This window comes from Stylophora pistillata, chromosome 1 (assembly GCF_964205215.1).
Source record: "Stylophora pistillata chromosome 1, jaStyPist1.2, whole genome shotgun sequence".
Lineage (NCBI taxonomy): Eukaryota > Metazoa > Cnidaria > Anthozoa > Scleractinia > Pocilloporidae > Stylophora > Stylophora pistillata.
Genome location: NC_142519.1, coordinates 4,134,532 through 4,151,056, shown reverse-complemented (window position 1 = coordinate 4,151,056; position 16,525 = coordinate 4,134,532). Strand labels below are relative to the sequence as shown.

Below are 16,525 nucleotides of genomic sequence, written 5' to 3'. Positions count from 1 at the left end.
AGCCATCCTTTGCAAAAAACCAAAGTGAAATCACCAAAGTTTGCGTCGTATGCGAACGGAAACCGCGACGGCAAAATTCCTGTCATTGCCATTTGGAACTCAGCGCTGCTACTCTACGTTATGCTGCGGTTGAGGCGTGGCGCTGTAAGAAATTATAAACACCTGCAGCCATTTTCGAAATTCTAATTAAAAGTAGACATTTAATTTTTAATCGACGTCTTCCTTGGTGTCGCCGTCCTGACTGCTTAAAGTCGGTATTGCTTATATTTAGTAGATGCTTATGTCAAACGAACTCAGTCATATTTTTATTTTATTTTTCCACCTCAAAAGGACTTCATCTGAATGAAGACACATTTAGGTTGGGTTAATCGGCTCATAGAAAAAAAATGTCAATTCACTGGCAAAAATGTACCTGTTAACGGAGAGATATCCAGCTGCTAAACTGACCCTGAAAGTGGTCGCGTGCGTACGAACTCCCTTTTTGGAAGATGAAATTGAAACTTAATGCGTTCAACTGTCGTCGAGATGCAACTAAAAGTCGATGTTGATAATAATTCATTTGACAATAAAGTAGTGTACAACTGAACGTTTCTGGTAATCATATGTTATATCTATACACTTAAACGATTGCATTCATATTTTTAATTTATATTTTATTATATGATCCTTAAAGTTTTCGTATTGTACTTATATATATATTTTACGTATATTAGTGATCGTAAGCTAGAAGTATGGCTGTTATGTTTTTAGTCAATAAACTATCTATCTATTTATCTATCTATAGGAAATGCAAATATTGGTAAAGTTTAAACATTGTTTACGTTTTAGTTTTATTAAGTATGGTCGCATCGTTTCTAAGCAGCGTTTTATTACAAGTTTGAGCTCAGACTTCAAATTTGGCTATCAGCGATTATCTAAAATCAAATTCATTTCTCGCAAAAAATAGTATGGCAAAAAAAAAATGTATTTCAGATTAAATTTTAATACTTTCCTCCGAGGACATCATGCGTACAAGTCAGTTTAACATGACACGCGCGATGAGGCAAAGCGATGAGGCAAAGGAAACTGATGGGAACGCAATGGGAGTATACTTGGTAAACAAACAATTGGAAGACAAAAAAAAAGGCTTGCGGAACATGGGCTAAGAGAACTTTCACCCGTGTTGAAAACTTCGTGAACGCAAACTCCGAAAATAAATTGTTAACACAGGGAACTGGAGAGAGGAAGAGAGACCCCCTAATGAAGTACTCCGTTTTCACAAAGAAATTAAACTGTGCATTGGGAGAATTTTAGAAGGGAGCATAGTGAAAGAGCACTGAAGTATACTTCAAACTGAAAAACATTGTTATCAATAAAGGCAAATTTCCAAAGCTGGAATAAGCTGAACTACCGTATATTCTCGTGTTCTGATTATATACCTTTGAGCTTCGAATGCGATGATCTTAAAACAATTTTACCTTTTTGAGTCTATAATTTGAATAAATGCAGCGTTTATTCATATTTTAGCTCTAAACTGCGGTTATTTGAGGACGGAATTTCTTCGGGGTTGGCGATTAATCGAATAAATTCGGTATTTATATAAATTTTTTCATTTTATTTTTTTCGGCTTTTATCCAAACATTGAACGAACGAATCGCCAAATATGAGGTCCAAAGAGGAATCGGCAAAATCAAGATTACGCGAGTGGGTGATTTCAGTTGCTCCGTCTGAGTTTTGACTTCTCTCTTATGCTGCGGTTGTCAAGGCGTCATTCACCATTAGAGACAGTAGTTTTATTCTCAGTGACCATCGAATCAGAAATAACTGTTAAGTTCAAAAGCCGGTTAGATATTTTTGGCAAGCTTTAGAATTTCATATTAATGTAGAATTGTATGATGCACGATCCTCGCAGTAGATAGCGCTATCTACTGCGAGGATCGTACATCATACGTATCTAATACCGCAGTTCAAAATATATGAACTTCATATATTCATTGTATCTCAATTATCACTTTCACGGGTTTATTACGAATCAACTTAACGGCCTGCTCCCAGTTGGCTTGTTAGCTCAATTGGTAGAGCGCTGCACTAGTATCGCAGACGTCAGTGGTTCGAGTCCCGTACAGGCCTGATTTTTTTCAGGTCTGATTTTCGCTATTGCATAAATAGCGCTATCTACTGCGAGGATCGTGCATCATACGTATCTAAAACCGCAGTTCAAAATATATGAACTTCATATATTCATTGTATCTCAATTATCACTTTCACGGGTTTATTACGAATCAACTTAACGGCCTGCTCCCAGTTGGCTTGTTAGCTCAATTGGTAGAGCGCTGCACTAGTATCGCAGAGGTCAGTGGTTCGAGTCGCGTACAGGCCTGATTTTTTTTCAGGTCTGATTTTTGCTATTGCATAAATAGCGCTATCTACTGCGAGGATCGTGCATCATACGTATCTAATACCGCAGTTCAAAATATATGAACTTCATATATTCCTTGTATCTCATTTATCACTTTCACGGGTTTATTACAAATCAACTTAACGGCCTGCTCCCAGTTGGCTCGTTAGCTGAATTGGTAGAGCACTGCACTAGTATCGCAGAGGCCAGTGGTTCGAGTCCCGTACAGGCCTGATTTTTTTCAGGTCAAATTTTCGCTATTGCATAAATAGCGCTATCTACTGCGAGGATCGTGCATCATACTTATCTAATACCGCAGTTCAAAATATATAAACTTCATATATTCATTGTATCTAATGTAGAATTGATTATATCGCAATACGATTCACTTGAAACCTCTACCTGATCATTTTAGTTTAAAATGTGCCGATAGACAAAAGTCACGAAAATTTTTTAAATGTCTTCCGCTTTCTTTGACACCTTTACGAAATTCATGCATCATAGAAGGAGTTCGAGGAAAATTCAGTGCATGAATATTCATTAATTTGGAGGCGAATGAATATTGAACTCGTCTAATTCAAAGAGCTTTACGAAAAAGGAATTAGGTCTTATCGTTTATAAATGTGAGACAAAACGTTTAAATGTTTTTTAAATTAAGAATAGCCGCCAGTCACTGAAACTCGAAGATTCCACTGTCAATAAATTGAGATTAAGACGACGGCAGCGATGGCGGTTAACTTCAGAGTGTTTATGAGTTTTTTATTCTAAAAGTGAAATGTTTCATGACCTCACGAGTTTCTATACACCATATGCGTTCTTCCAGCGAGATTAAACAGTCATTGTTCTTTATTTTCCAAATAGTTTATCGATAGAAAGAAAAGCCAATTTATTTATTGGAAATAGGCCACTGGCTTACCTCATTTACCCTTGTGATCTTTTTTCTTTTTCGGTATGTGAATGACGGCAACTAAAAATGACATAAATTCAAAGACTAAAATTCATCCTAATGCAAGCGATCAAATGTACAATAATGATGAGCCGGATCGGAGGAGAACAGAATAGGCGCATCGTATTTAAGTTCACGCTCAAATTCACAATCCTTGCGGGCTTCGCTTGACATAACTAGTAATGAGATCGATCTTCCTGTTTACGAATGGAGTAATTTGGGAACCTTAAATTTGAATGAACATGTTTTACATCATGTGTATATTTCATACAACTATTTTACATTAGCTTGTAATAAAGGTATACAAATCCATGGATTGACTCAAATTTTAGCCCCATTTTAGACTTTGTTCATCGTAGATTAAAGAAACGATTACGAATAAACAGCCAAATTTCAAGACGTCTTAAAAATGTGTTAAAAGAAAAAAATAGCCCCTAACACTTGTCACCGAAATTCAAGTGCAAAAGATGATCTCATCAGTTGTCTCAAAACAATTGTGATATTACGCATCGCATGATAGAATCATGTCCTAATACTGTAAGGTATTGTATTAAACGATTTTGTTTAATGATAAATTGTTGCCCCAAATCCTTTTCAAAAATTAACTTTGTTGCCTTCGCTGCTCACAAAACCACGATCGAAATAAACATTTTTCTAATTTGTTTTTCCTTTATTTATTTAAACGTCACTTTGTTTGGCTGAAAAAGTGCAAAAGAAATCATCTTTTGAAAGCAAAATTGCGTAAAAACTGCACAAACTTACCTTAGGTTTAACCGTGAGACTTGTTAACGTACCACTCATTGGAAGGTAGTGCAATTAATCATTAATTGGTTGTCATACAAAACGAGTTCCGATGGCAAATTATGCGCACTTTACTTGGCCAAAAATAAAACGTCATACGAAACCACATTTTTTATTGATAGAAAATGAGTCAAAAGATATAATATGAGGAAAATGACGGTTGGAATGTAAAGTTCCTGTTGAGCCAACAGTTTAACAAGATGAAAGATTACGTTCACAATGCCTGTTTCTTATCAAATTGTAAAATAATAATAATAATAATAATAATAATAAAGGTCTTTATGAAGAATTATTGTGCATACAGACGTGCAACAATTAACATGAATAGAATGAATAAGGAAAAAGAAAAGTTATTAATTACTATTGAAAAGACATATATTAATGAAAACTGATTTAAAACGGCTTGTCTGAACCTTAGGCAAAATATAATTATGCGACCTAGTTTTCAACTGCCGTGTTCTCTGGGAAGGTAAGAGATCGCTCAACGCAGTGTTGGTGGAAGAGATCCTTTGCCATAATTTCTTATCTCTATTACAACGGATATCCAAGATACCGTGTTGCTTTAAGCAGTAACCCGGCTTATGACACCTGGCAAATAGCTTATCAATTCTACTTAAATATTTACTATAAAAAGCACACCCCAAGACCTCAATAGCATACGTAAAAACTGAAAGAATCAAACTTTGAAAAAGTAAGTCCAAATTCTCAATAGGGTAGCCATAATATTTACATATTCTCAAAATATACAACCTATTGCTGGCCTTACTAAGTAGATAATCATATGAGTGTCCCAATTAACTGGCACCTGCTCAAAGGTAACACCCAATAGTTTCAGTTTTTCTTTCCTTCCTATGATCTCGAGTGGTTCAGGAGGCGTCTTGGAAGTCTTTCCTCGTAAAAGAAGTTCCCATGTTTTCGTCAAGTTGACTTTCATGCAGTTCTTCTAGGACCATTCAATAAAGGATAGGACTTCCGTTTCGGATTCATGTAAGCCTACATTTGCCACGATTGGTAAACTAATAGTTATATCATCAGCAAATTTAACTTGAAGATTCTTCTTAGTATTAACAGCTTTGATATCGTTAAAAAAAATAGAAAATAAGACCGGCCCCAGGACTGTACCTTGAGGAACACCCCTCTTTATTGAAACATATTCAGTACTATGACCATCGACAACAACTCTCTGCTTTCTATGATTTAAAAAACTAATAAGCCAATTAATAATATATGGGTTAATGTTAACTTGCTTTAATTTACTACAGAGGGAATTGTTTGATACAGAGTCGATGGCCTTACTAAAGTCAAAGGAAAAAATTCTGACAAAATCGGCGTTACCATCAATCCACTTTAACCACGTGTGTTGACATTTAATTAATGCCAAAGTAGAGTTATGGCCACCACGATAGGCAAACTGATCTAAATCAATATAATCATTGAAAATACTGGAAAGTTCAAACTTATGGACCAATCGTTCAAAAAGTCTCATGATAATAGCAGTTGAAGAAATTGGCCGAAGCTGGGTGCAGCAAGTCAATGGAGACTCCTTAGGTATAGGCTTGATGTCTGCCATCTTCCAAGAGGATGATACTTTATGTTGTTGCAGCGAGCTGTTAAACACATCGGTGACAACAGGGGCAAGATCATGGGCAAATTTTCTAAAAAGCCAGTATGGGAGCTTATCCGGGCCACAAGCAGTCCTCTTAAGCTTATAAAGAAAGAGTTGGACAACGTGAAGAGGTATTGTAGGTATCCTCGCATCGTCAGGAATATCAATTGGTGCAGGGGCTATATATTCAGGATCAGAGTTTATGCTACAAAAATATTTATTAATGATGTCTGGATGAATAACTGAGCTGATCAACTGTGGCTGAGTGTCTCTTCCAGTAATGGTATTGACAGTGGACCACCAAGCACGAGAACCCCAACCGGACATACGAGAATCCTGCTCGACAGCTTGTCGTTGATTTTCCCTGATAAGATGGTTGATTCTGTCCTCAAGGCCAACAGGGAGCGGTTTAGATCACTTTTGCAACCTGTTCCTAAATTTCAAAAGATGTTTAACCAATGGTGAAATGAAAGGAGGATCCCTTGAGGATATACAAACAGAAATCAGCGGGAAGCACTCGTTAAACATGGTCCAAAGGGTATTGGTTAACCCATCACATTTCAAATCACAGTCAGTAACAGAAAAAGCCTCCTGCCAATCATGGCTTTCAAGCAGATAGTGCTGCTATCGTCCAATTTGTAAATTAGTCTCCGGTGGACTAGACAGGAAGTTGCGCGTGTACGCCGAGGAGCGATTTGTGCGGGGGAAAGCTCTCTGTGCGTAAGATGATCGTAAACAACTAGGCCAGCTGCGTTTCTCTCAATATCTTATTCAATATCTAAGATAAAAACAGTCCTTTTTTACATGTTATTGAGGCATTGACCACTCACGTGCCTCTGTCTATCGCCTTTGTGATAGACAAGTCCTCTAGAGTTTATGATATTGAGCTTTTATTGGTTTAAAGTCCATACCCCCAGGCATTCGAAGAGAAAACGCAGAATTTGAAAGAAAAGCAAATGTTAGGAGATTTTCGTGAGCGCCCATTACAACCAAGACAACCATAATTCATTTGTTATGTGATCATCTGAATTCATACAATATGAGTGGAGATTGTGGAGCATTACTTCACCTTTAATTAGTACCCTTGGCGGCTATTTGATGTGGCTTTATTTGAGGTAAGTTCCATACGTACGATTTCATTAATATCCGTGGAAAACACTTGGCAAAAATCCCTTGAAGAAATCACTCGGCGATATCACTCTGGTTTCGCTACTCGCGAACTGATCATAATCTTCGTGATATAAACATGTTTTACTTCGTTTGAAGTTCCATAGTTGAGACGCTACACAACTTCTGAGTCCCTTCCCTTTTCCTCAGTATACTACCAGGATGTGTGCGCACTCCGATTGCATTGCATTGTGGTAGCGTTATTTTCAATATGGCGGTAAAAGCGGTAAAAATGGGTGGAGTTTGACTGAATATTCCTTAAAAGTGAGGCCATTTCTTTTTCCTCTCACTATAGGTAAATATAATTTTATATATTCTAAACGTGTAGAAATATTTTTCGTGCGTATTTCTCAAGTATTATATCGTTCTCAAGGACAGACGCAAGCATTGTATTTTAGCATGTAATTTGAGACCGGTTTTCGAGCAAGTCAAATTCGTTGTAAGTCGTAGTTTGAAGCCTTTCAAAGATTTGTATGGCCACTTTGATCCTTCTTCAACAGCTCTGACCAAACGCGCTCAAACGCACTCCAACGGTACTAATGTTTTATGCATTTTAAGTGAAAGTGTTTAAGACCCTTTTATGAAGCGAAAAGGCCCATTGATGTGTTTAATGTGTTGCGTTACATAGCGTTACTAGTGCAAGGGCATTTATCAATCGTGTTGTAAACCTACTTTCCTCAGTGAAGGAAAATTAAATAATCGCCAGTGTTCTGTGGTAAATCTTCAATCTTGATCATCGAATGAAGGACAGTTTAATTAGAGCAATGAAAAGAGTCACTTGATCCATGAAAACCTCTTCCTTGCGTGAGGCAACACGCCGGAAAAAATCCTAATCTCGCTTCGGTTGCCAGAACTATTGCTGGTGCGTCAAATATGAAAAATGTTCTGAACATCTGTGCGACGTGCCAAGTCTTGCGTCATAGTAATGGCCGTCCTGAGTTGGACGAATTTTTTTCTTCGTTTCATATTTTTGTTATTTAGAGAGAATTTTATCTATTCAAATCTCTCAGGATCCGCGAAAAATAAAAGCAATGCGACAAAAATTAATTAAGGTTCAAGACTTAAGTAAAAAAGTTTTCTGAGGAAAACTTACGGCTCCATCCCCTTCCGCTACTCGAATGGGTCGTTGACTGGTAAACCATTGACTCCTGTCATTCATTGATATCCACGTGGAAAATCACTGAAGAGAAAAGAGAACAGTACCTCCAGGACAACTCCGTGTATTGGCGTCAAGAATGGTGAGTAAATCGCGTAATTTTAACAGCTTCGCTCTTTAGTGAATCAGAGTTATCTTGTTCCGTTGCTCTCGTTCTTGTTCTCATGCGAATATAAATGTAACAAATAAAAATTCTTAACATTTTGACTGTGGCTCGCATGGCTCGCATTACTCGCATGACTCGCATGGCTCGCATGACTCGCATGACTCGCATTGCTCGCCCCTTGGCTCGCATGGCTCGCTGGCTCGCAGATTTGCAACACTCCCTGTGCCTCTCCTACCATTCGCTAGCGCTTTTAAATCTTCTACCCTCAAAGTTTAGCTCTTATTAGGATATCTTTTGATGACTTTCCTTTGCGATGTGATAATACGGGTCAGTTTTGAGGTGTCATAATTCTCCATCTGTATGTTCTTGAGGTTTGGCAGAGCCGGATGAGATTGTGTTTACAAAAGGCAATATTTTCTTCTGTACGCGTGCTATTTTCTTTGTTTCAGAGTATACTTCTCTCCTGCAGTAATAACTCCAGAGATACGTTTTTCAAAACCCTCATAAAGGTTTCCACTATTCTCGAAGGGTATTTTGAAACAATGCACGCTTTTACTAAACGTGGAGCGCGACATTCGTTCTTAAGGGGTGGGTACATTTCACTGACCCCCAGTCCATGGACTACCCTCGATGAACTACCCATATGGACTACCTAAATGGACTACCCATATGGACTACCTAAATTGACTACCCATATGGATTACCCTAAATTACCTACCTTCACGAGAGCGAATCGAGCGAAAAGAGGGACAGTAATTATATTCGTAGACGCGAGTTATTCAACTGTGAATTGACCCTTGACATGCAAACGCATATTAGAGAGACAGAGACCTTGTAATTGACGAACTTTTTCCACCGAGCGTAAACACGAGATTTGTAAAAGGAGAAGCTCGACGCCTCCTAAGAACGGGTGGGTACCATTTCGCTGACCGCCAGTCCATGGACTACCCTCGATGGACTACCTAAATGGACTACCCATATGGACTACCTTGGTGGACTACCCATATAGACCACCCTAAATTACCTACCTTCACGGAAGCGAATCGAGCGAAAGGAGGGACTTTATTCTCTTTTGTACCAGACGGGTTCAACCGGCGAGAACCTGTTAAAAATAAACCGATCTGTCACTTGATAACTAATAACTCCACCTCAATTTGTCGCCGGCTATATTCCCACGGGTGTTATTAAAGAGAAAACAAGAATGCTTCGAGAATCTACCTGGATTGGTTGATCGCTCTTGACTGAGCACGGTTGGTGTTGTTGTGTAGCTTTAGTTTATGTTTCAACGTCTGCTCTAATTACCTGAAGATCGCAATATCCGTGAAAATAACTACACTGTAGAGCTGGACCCAGAGATATTTCCTAGAAAGGCAAGGAGGAGAAAAAAAACAGACGTAACATATTTATGAACCACTTTATTAACAATCATGAGGATTTCAATATACTCATCCTCCATTTCTAATATATCAAATAGAAATTTTCGAAGAACTCTTTTGAAGGATTTTAGCTGAGGAGTTAGTTCTCACAAGTCTAAGGGCCTCGCCGAAACAACTGTCTATGAATAAATGCAAGTTTCTTTGTCCGTAAGCGTAAGTATTTCCTGCTGTGTACAGGAAATAGTTAGAATTAGAGAATATCTGTCAAATGTTTGAAGATTTGTTCGGAAGCCTTTTAACTACCTTTACAAATAAAAATGTTTCGGCGAAAGCTTTCTCTTTAGTTTGAACAACATTTGTTTTCTTTATAACTCACTCCCTATCAAGTTGTTAAGTTCAAGGAGGATATTCCCGTAATTAAAATCGTGGTTGTAACCCTAAATCATTCTGGTTCTTCAAATAAAAGAGAAAATTTTCGCCGAAACATTTTTATTTGTAAAGGTAGTTAAAAGGCTTCCGAACAAATTTTCAAACATGTTTTTGAAAAGTAACTGTCACGATGTGACACCTGTCAATTAAAGAGGAAAGAAGCATACGCTTTTGAAGAAACAGCAGTACTGGTGTGACAAATACACACAAGTTACCTGATCATGCGACGATTTTCTCGTAAAGAGAAAAAAAGAGATCTTTCGGAAATTATTTTTTTATTTCCAACAACGATTAATCTTCGAAGATTTACCTCTGTTCCGTTTTAAAATGTCACAGAAAGTCAAATTGTAGGTGAATGCAAATAGCTGTTTTGGAGTTGTCAGTCTGCTTGTTTGTTTTCTGTAATGGCGTGTGTAAATCGGTGTTTCTTCCACCAAAAAGCTGACGTCAATGAGAATCTTTCTACCTAGACACAAGGGGATTTAATGCGACTTTTATTCATCGAATTCCTGCGTTTCTGCCGTGAAATTTACGACTAAATAAACAATTTTTAATATAAGAGAAAAATCGAGTTTCCAGATGAGAAATTTACGACGATAGTGTATTTTAAGATTTTGAACTACTGCTGAATAAAATTCTTTCTTTGTTAGCCTAAACTTATGAAATCGTTTGCATCTGGCGCATGTCAAACCCATTTGTAGCTTAAAGGTCAAACAGGGATTGTCACTCACTGAATTGGCTCGCCATTAAGTCTTGTGATCGCCTTCGTATGAAATTGTTTTTTGTTGTTGTTGCTGTTGTTAAGTCCGCGTTTTAGTAGTCAGCGTTTTACTTGTCCGCGTTTTACTAGTCTAAGTTTTACTAGTCTAAGTTTTACTAGTCCGCGTTTTACTAGTCAGCGTTTAACTAGTCCGCGTTTTACTAGTCCGCGTTTTACTAGTCCGCGTTTTACTAGTCCGCGTTTTACTAGTCCGCGTTTTACTAGTCCGCGCTTTACTACTCTGCGTTTTACTAGTCCGCCTTTTACTAGTCCGCGCTTTACTAGTCCTCGTTTTACTAGTCCAGCCCAGTCCAGTCCAGTCCAGTCCAGTCCAGTCCAGTCCATGAAATACCATATGCCCTTGGTGTCGGCGTCGAATTCGTCGTCCATCTCCTCCTCGTCCGCTAGTTCTCCTGTTTCTTCCGAGTAGATTGCTTCATCTCCAGTGCCGTCTAGAGTGTTAGAAATTCTGCAGGTGTAGATCTCGCGGAAGTGTCTTAACAATTTCGAAACAGACCAACCAGAATTGCCCATTCCCACGATTGGTAAACAAACTCGTCACATATTACGGTGTTGAAATCTGCGACAAGTAACAAGAAAACTTACCTTGGCTTCCCTGCCCTGTAAACTAGTCAAGTAATCTCTCATCCAGCCGCGGATCGCGGACATTTCGGAGTGTAACGGCCCATCGTTGTGCGTTTCGCTGACATCTTGAGCTCTCCATTAAAGAGGTTCTCTTGATCTTTAGGGTCTCGGCTTCCAGCTGAGTTCGGCTCATAGACGAATAAATACGTTAAGACGGAAATGCGGCAGTTTTACGAGGTTCGACCATCAATTTCGCCATCTAAGTAAAATACCATTACAGAAATATTCCTTTTTAGCCCGTTATTGCTGTCAGTTTCACTTAACACCTCGGGAAAGTCTATTTACTTTTCGAAAAGCCTAAGTATACGTTGTAAATTTCTGCTCCAAGTATGTACACGCTCAGTTCCAACTCCGCTTCACTTTAACAACACTTCGTTTCATCACCTTCAAACAATACTAATTGCTTCAATTGTATCTCCATTGTCTCTGAACGGACGCAAAGCGAAATTTTACAACTCCCCTTAGGGAATTTGTCAATTCAGATCTTAAGAGACCGAAGCTGGCGGTGAGCTTTTGCAACGACATTCCGCCTGCAAAGCATGGATACCCCCCCCCCCCCCCTTTTCCCGGGCGACGATTCTCAATGGGCGCGATTCCGTAATGAGCTTGAATAACAGCTTTTGACACTAAGACTTCTTGGAGTATTTCGGTAACCATCAACCCATACCGTCAAATCTTGGCCCGAAACTTTGGTTTCTAGCCTCTTAAAGATATTTAGGACTCGGTAGAGCGCCCAAACAGCTTTTAGCGACGGCTTTGTTTGAACCCGTTCAAACAAAGCCGGAAAGGTTGTGTTCCTAAGATAAAAGATCAAAACTCGTCGCATTTGGACACCAAAGAAAAACGTTGATGGGTTCAGTTTCAGAAATTTTAACTTATGGTATTTAACTTAACTTATGTATTTGATCAAAATTCAACAAGATTGAAAAAAATTGAGAAGTCACAAACGGCAGTGCAATTCACGTACAAAACATTTTATCTATTTTATTGAAAAGGACATAAAACATCAACATGAAACAATTATGTTTCTTTTGTTTGTCGCAATAATGGCCCATCTGAGCTTGTAGGGATTGATGATTTTCGTAGTGATTGATGCTTTTGTTGCGTAGTGATGAGGCTCAGCAAGCCTTGCCCAGGGACATGTTAATGATTTGACTAATTAACTTGTGAGTTGGCCCTCATTATAAGCGCTTCGGTGCAAGTGTCTCTTCGTCCTCGGGAAAGTATGGAGACCTGGGCAACGTGAGCCGGTGACAAGTTTGCTGGGGTCTCACACTCACAATTAGTGCCAGACCCTCGGCAAACCTCTTCCTACAGCGCTAATCATGAGGGCCTGGCACCCAGGCTGTTGACCAAAGAAATGCCTCAATTGTAGTGTTAGTTATTGCGTTTATCTTCTCGTTTTGTGGGTCCTTTTATTATTTTTTTATACACATATGATAAATATATGACAGATATTCTCTAATTATGATCGTGTAAATAGCTTGTATTTAATGAATAATATTTTGAAGATAGGCGTTTGAATAACGTAAATAAACTTAAACACTTGCCAACCGCGAATAAAGTTGAGTTTTATTGTTATTCTGGCTGTGATATGATCAAATGGTTTTTCTTTTTTTTCCCCTTAGCTTCATTTACGTGTTGATATAATAATCATTACTTGGGAAAGTTGTTGAGAGTAATATATTTGTTACGATGTTACATGCTGAAGATTATTTCTTTCTTCTGTCGAGTGTCACACACTTCTCTCGTAAGTGGTTGTGTCTCCTCGCTTCTGACTCTCTGTAGCTCTGATTTGAAGTCAAGGTTTCATTTGCAAGTCATGGTCTTTCAAAAGTTCTATCTTTTATTTAATAAATAAAGAAGCATGGACTGTACTCTCTTCTGTTATAAAGCACGCAGGAAGCGGCTTGAGCAGGATAGAAGTGTAGTTTTCGTGCGAGCGAAGAAAATTATTAAGGAGGAGTTGCTAAAAAGCCAGGCTAGATGAGTGCTTAGATTTTTCTTAGCAAAGCCAATCCACGCTAAGCCAGTCTATTTAGGTGATAGCAACTTTTTTTCTTTACTAATTCAGCGTCGAAAGTAAGACAGGGTGGACCGTCTATTCTTTACTGCGATTTCCACTACCTATTGTGAAGAAAACGTGTGGAACCTTCTCTCAAAAGGAAACAAATTGAATCTAAGTCTTTTGAGCGTGGTCTGCACCTGGGTCAAATACGATTACTGGTCCCAATCGAAAACAGCACTTAACAATTTATCAGAATCTATTAGAAACTGTAAAGATTACAGAAACTTTTTAAGACTTTCAAGGAATTTTTTTATGTAATAGAGTACAGAGTGATTAGTTAGTTTTACTGTAATTACTATTCTGTTAATTCTACTTCTACTTTTAATTGCATATTGCGTAATTTGTGAATAACTTAATTTGATTCATTTTAATTGTAATTGATGTATTTTAACAGAGAAGCGCCATCTAATGGATCAGTTAATAAACCATTATTATTGTTATTATCATTATTATTATTATTATACGTTAGGCCTTATACCTATATGCGTGCACGTATTCGATATATCGCGATTTTCTTCCTATTACTAATCAAATAAAATGAGGGTTTTGCTCTTGCATCAGGCGTCATCAAGCCTTTCCATCGTTTTCCTCTGTGATATTTGTATATGTCCTCTGAAGTAAATCATTGGAAATAAGAGTCAGCCATTGATAATTCCATCACAAAAAAAATTAATAAGGAAAGAAACAATGGCCTTACATGAATCAAACAAAAGTAATGAATGAAGTTGGGAACAAGCACAAGAAAGAACAGTCCTACAGATGTCGACAGAAGGACGGACAGACAAGCAAGTGGATGGATGACTGTGTTTCCGAAAGGATGAATGTATTCATGGCGGGAGTTGGAAATTTCCCAGAAGGACTGACAGGGTGACAGAGGCGTCCATGAAAGGGTATATTGAATCATCGATCAAAAAAAAATTGAAGGAGGAAGAAGAGGACAGATAAGGTTTAAAGAAAGGCGATACTGAAGGGAAGAAATGGAAATCCTGTAAATGCAACCATTAATTACCTTCACTTCTCGCAAAAAATTCTTCAGCTGTTGGGCGATCTGTGAAAAGGCTGGTCTCATCATAGGATTTTCTTTCCAACAAGAACTCATTAGCTCATATCTAAAAATTCAATGCAGTATTAGTTAACATTTTCGTGAAGTTCACACTGTCAACATCTGGATCGACCGTATCAAACGTGGAAAGAGGTACAAAGGGGGATTTTGAACTCATGACAATGATCATTGGAAAGATCACTGATTTGCTGAATGTGACATTTGATATGCAAACGATTTTTAAATCATGACGACTCATTCCCTACATCGTTTCGATTTTCAACGTGAGGAAGTGTGTCAAAGGATCTTGCAGGACTTGCCTCGAAGAGTAAAACGCTTTTCAATTATTTTCAAAATAGGGCGAGTTAACGTTTCATTGTTTGAAGCCTTCTACAAAATTATCAATCATTCAATTCATTTTCTATCGGCATTATGCAGTACTTTAAAGCTTACAGTTCTTCCGAGCATTGGTCGGGACGAGGCATACGGTATCCTGTAGCCAATCGACTCACTAAGGCAATTGGTGATGAGATGTCAGGGTATGGCAACTCACCTGTTTGGTTGAAAGAAGATCATCATGATTTAAATAATTCGGTTGTAGAGACAAGGATCTAAGACAATGAGTATTTCAGCAGAAACTTTATGGAAAAAAATACAAATACAAAATTAAGCGCAGCTTGGGGACAAAAAAGATGTAGTTTCGTTTCGTCTGACTAGCAATACGCATTTTTCTAAATTAAGATGCTCGTGTCTATATAGTTAGCTTAACAGGGCAGCCTTCCTAACTTTGGGCTGTTTAATGGATTGGAAGGCGAGAACATGACTTCCAGTTCATAGGGTGTCACACATAATATCCCATGACACTTACCGTAAGTGGCAATTTCCCATAAGACAATACCAAATGACCACCTGCAAATAGGCATCAATGCTTTAATAACTTTAATGAGTTAGGAAAGGAAGCTGATGACCTTCTCGCACGGAGGATTAGCACTGACTTGATTAAAGATCAAGTCTCGTCGTATTCTTTAAGGTTCAATGAATATTTGCATCGCTTAAGACTTCGCTGAGTCTTTCCTGTCGGACCTCGCCTCTGATATAAATTTCAATCAACCAATAAGAGGATAAGATTGTCCATTTGAAAGAAGAAATTACTTAAGTCATGCTAAGTTTTGATGGTGTGTCCATAAATGCAAATAGGTAAACATACGCCGTATATGTACATGAAGACGAGCGAACAACGTAAAATGAAGCCCAGATGTAACCATAGTAATGCTTTGAGGAAAATAGCGGAGCCGGCAGGCAGATGACGTTTTTGGAGATCCTTTCTGCTGACCAACACCTGCGGCTGTAAGTCAAGAGACAGCTATCTGACAGTATTAAAATACAAAATGAACTTACACATCGCTCATGGATGTAAAATGCAGATCTCGCAGAGATTCTAAAGACGACCATCTCCACGGAACCTTGCCCTGCTGAAAAGACAGATTCATGTGAGCAAGGTCCTGTTTGCAGTAGAGTCAAGGTCCTTTCAGGATGGGAAGAGGCTGACTCATGCAACAGAATGATGCATTCAGTACGTGTATGCGATTTCTTTTTCAACGTTAAGATATATAACATTTTCTAATTATTTTTGATTATCAGTAAAATCCAAGGGGGTGGTTATCCTGACCATTATTATAGTTATCATTATTATTGTTGTCATTATTATCAGGACAAATATTTACCATAATTAATCAAGTAAACGTAATACACAGCTCCTTGGGAGGGAATTAATTCAATGTATTCGATTATACTATGGAAGACCATCAATTAAAATGCATTTCAGTTTGTTGAGTTTTTGCTTGGTCGTTGAAACTGATTGCAAAGCGTACTTACGTTGGAGGTTATGGTGTATATACCAGCATCAGATATGTCTCTGGCCAATCCAAAATCTCCAACTTTAGCCACCAAGTTGGCATCAACTAAAATATTCCTCGCTGCCAGATCGCGATGAACGAACTGTGAGAGAAGACAATTTATAAATCTTTAGCTTAGCAGACACTCGCG

The 16,525-nt window shown here is 38.2% G+C and overlaps 2 protein-coding genes across 5 annotated transcripts in view; one reads left to right on the top strand and one right to left on the bottom strand.

Moving 5' to 3' along the window:
* Positions 1–16,525, top strand: part of LOC148740890 (uncharacterized) — a 244,651-nt gene that overhangs the window by 57,675 nt on the left and 170,451 nt on the right. The window lies entirely within an intron of this gene.
* LOC148740900 (fibroblast growth factor receptor 4-like) overlaps positions 12,328–16,525 on the bottom strand; it is a 78,358-nt gene continuing 74,160 nt past the window's right edge. For 3 of the 4 annotated variants that reach the window (XM_088754363.1, XM_088754369.1, XM_088754377.1), the window contains exons 10-15: positions 16,355–16,477; positions 15,878–15,951; positions 15,348–15,388; positions 14,933–15,032; positions 14,447–14,546; positions 12,328–14,049 (exon numbers count right to left, since the gene is read on the bottom strand). In XM_088754363.1, the coding sequence (XP_088610489.1) occupies positions 14,005–14,049; positions 14,447–14,546; positions 14,933–15,032; positions 15,348–15,388; positions 15,878–15,951; positions 16,355–16,477 (483 nt within the window). In that variant the 3' untranslated portion in view covers positions 12,328–14,004. The remainder of the gene's footprint in view (positions 14,050–14,446; positions 14,547–14,932; positions 15,033–15,347; positions 15,389–15,877; positions 15,952–16,354; positions 16,478–16,525) is intronic. The other variant, XM_088754359.1, reaches the window with a different exon arrangement.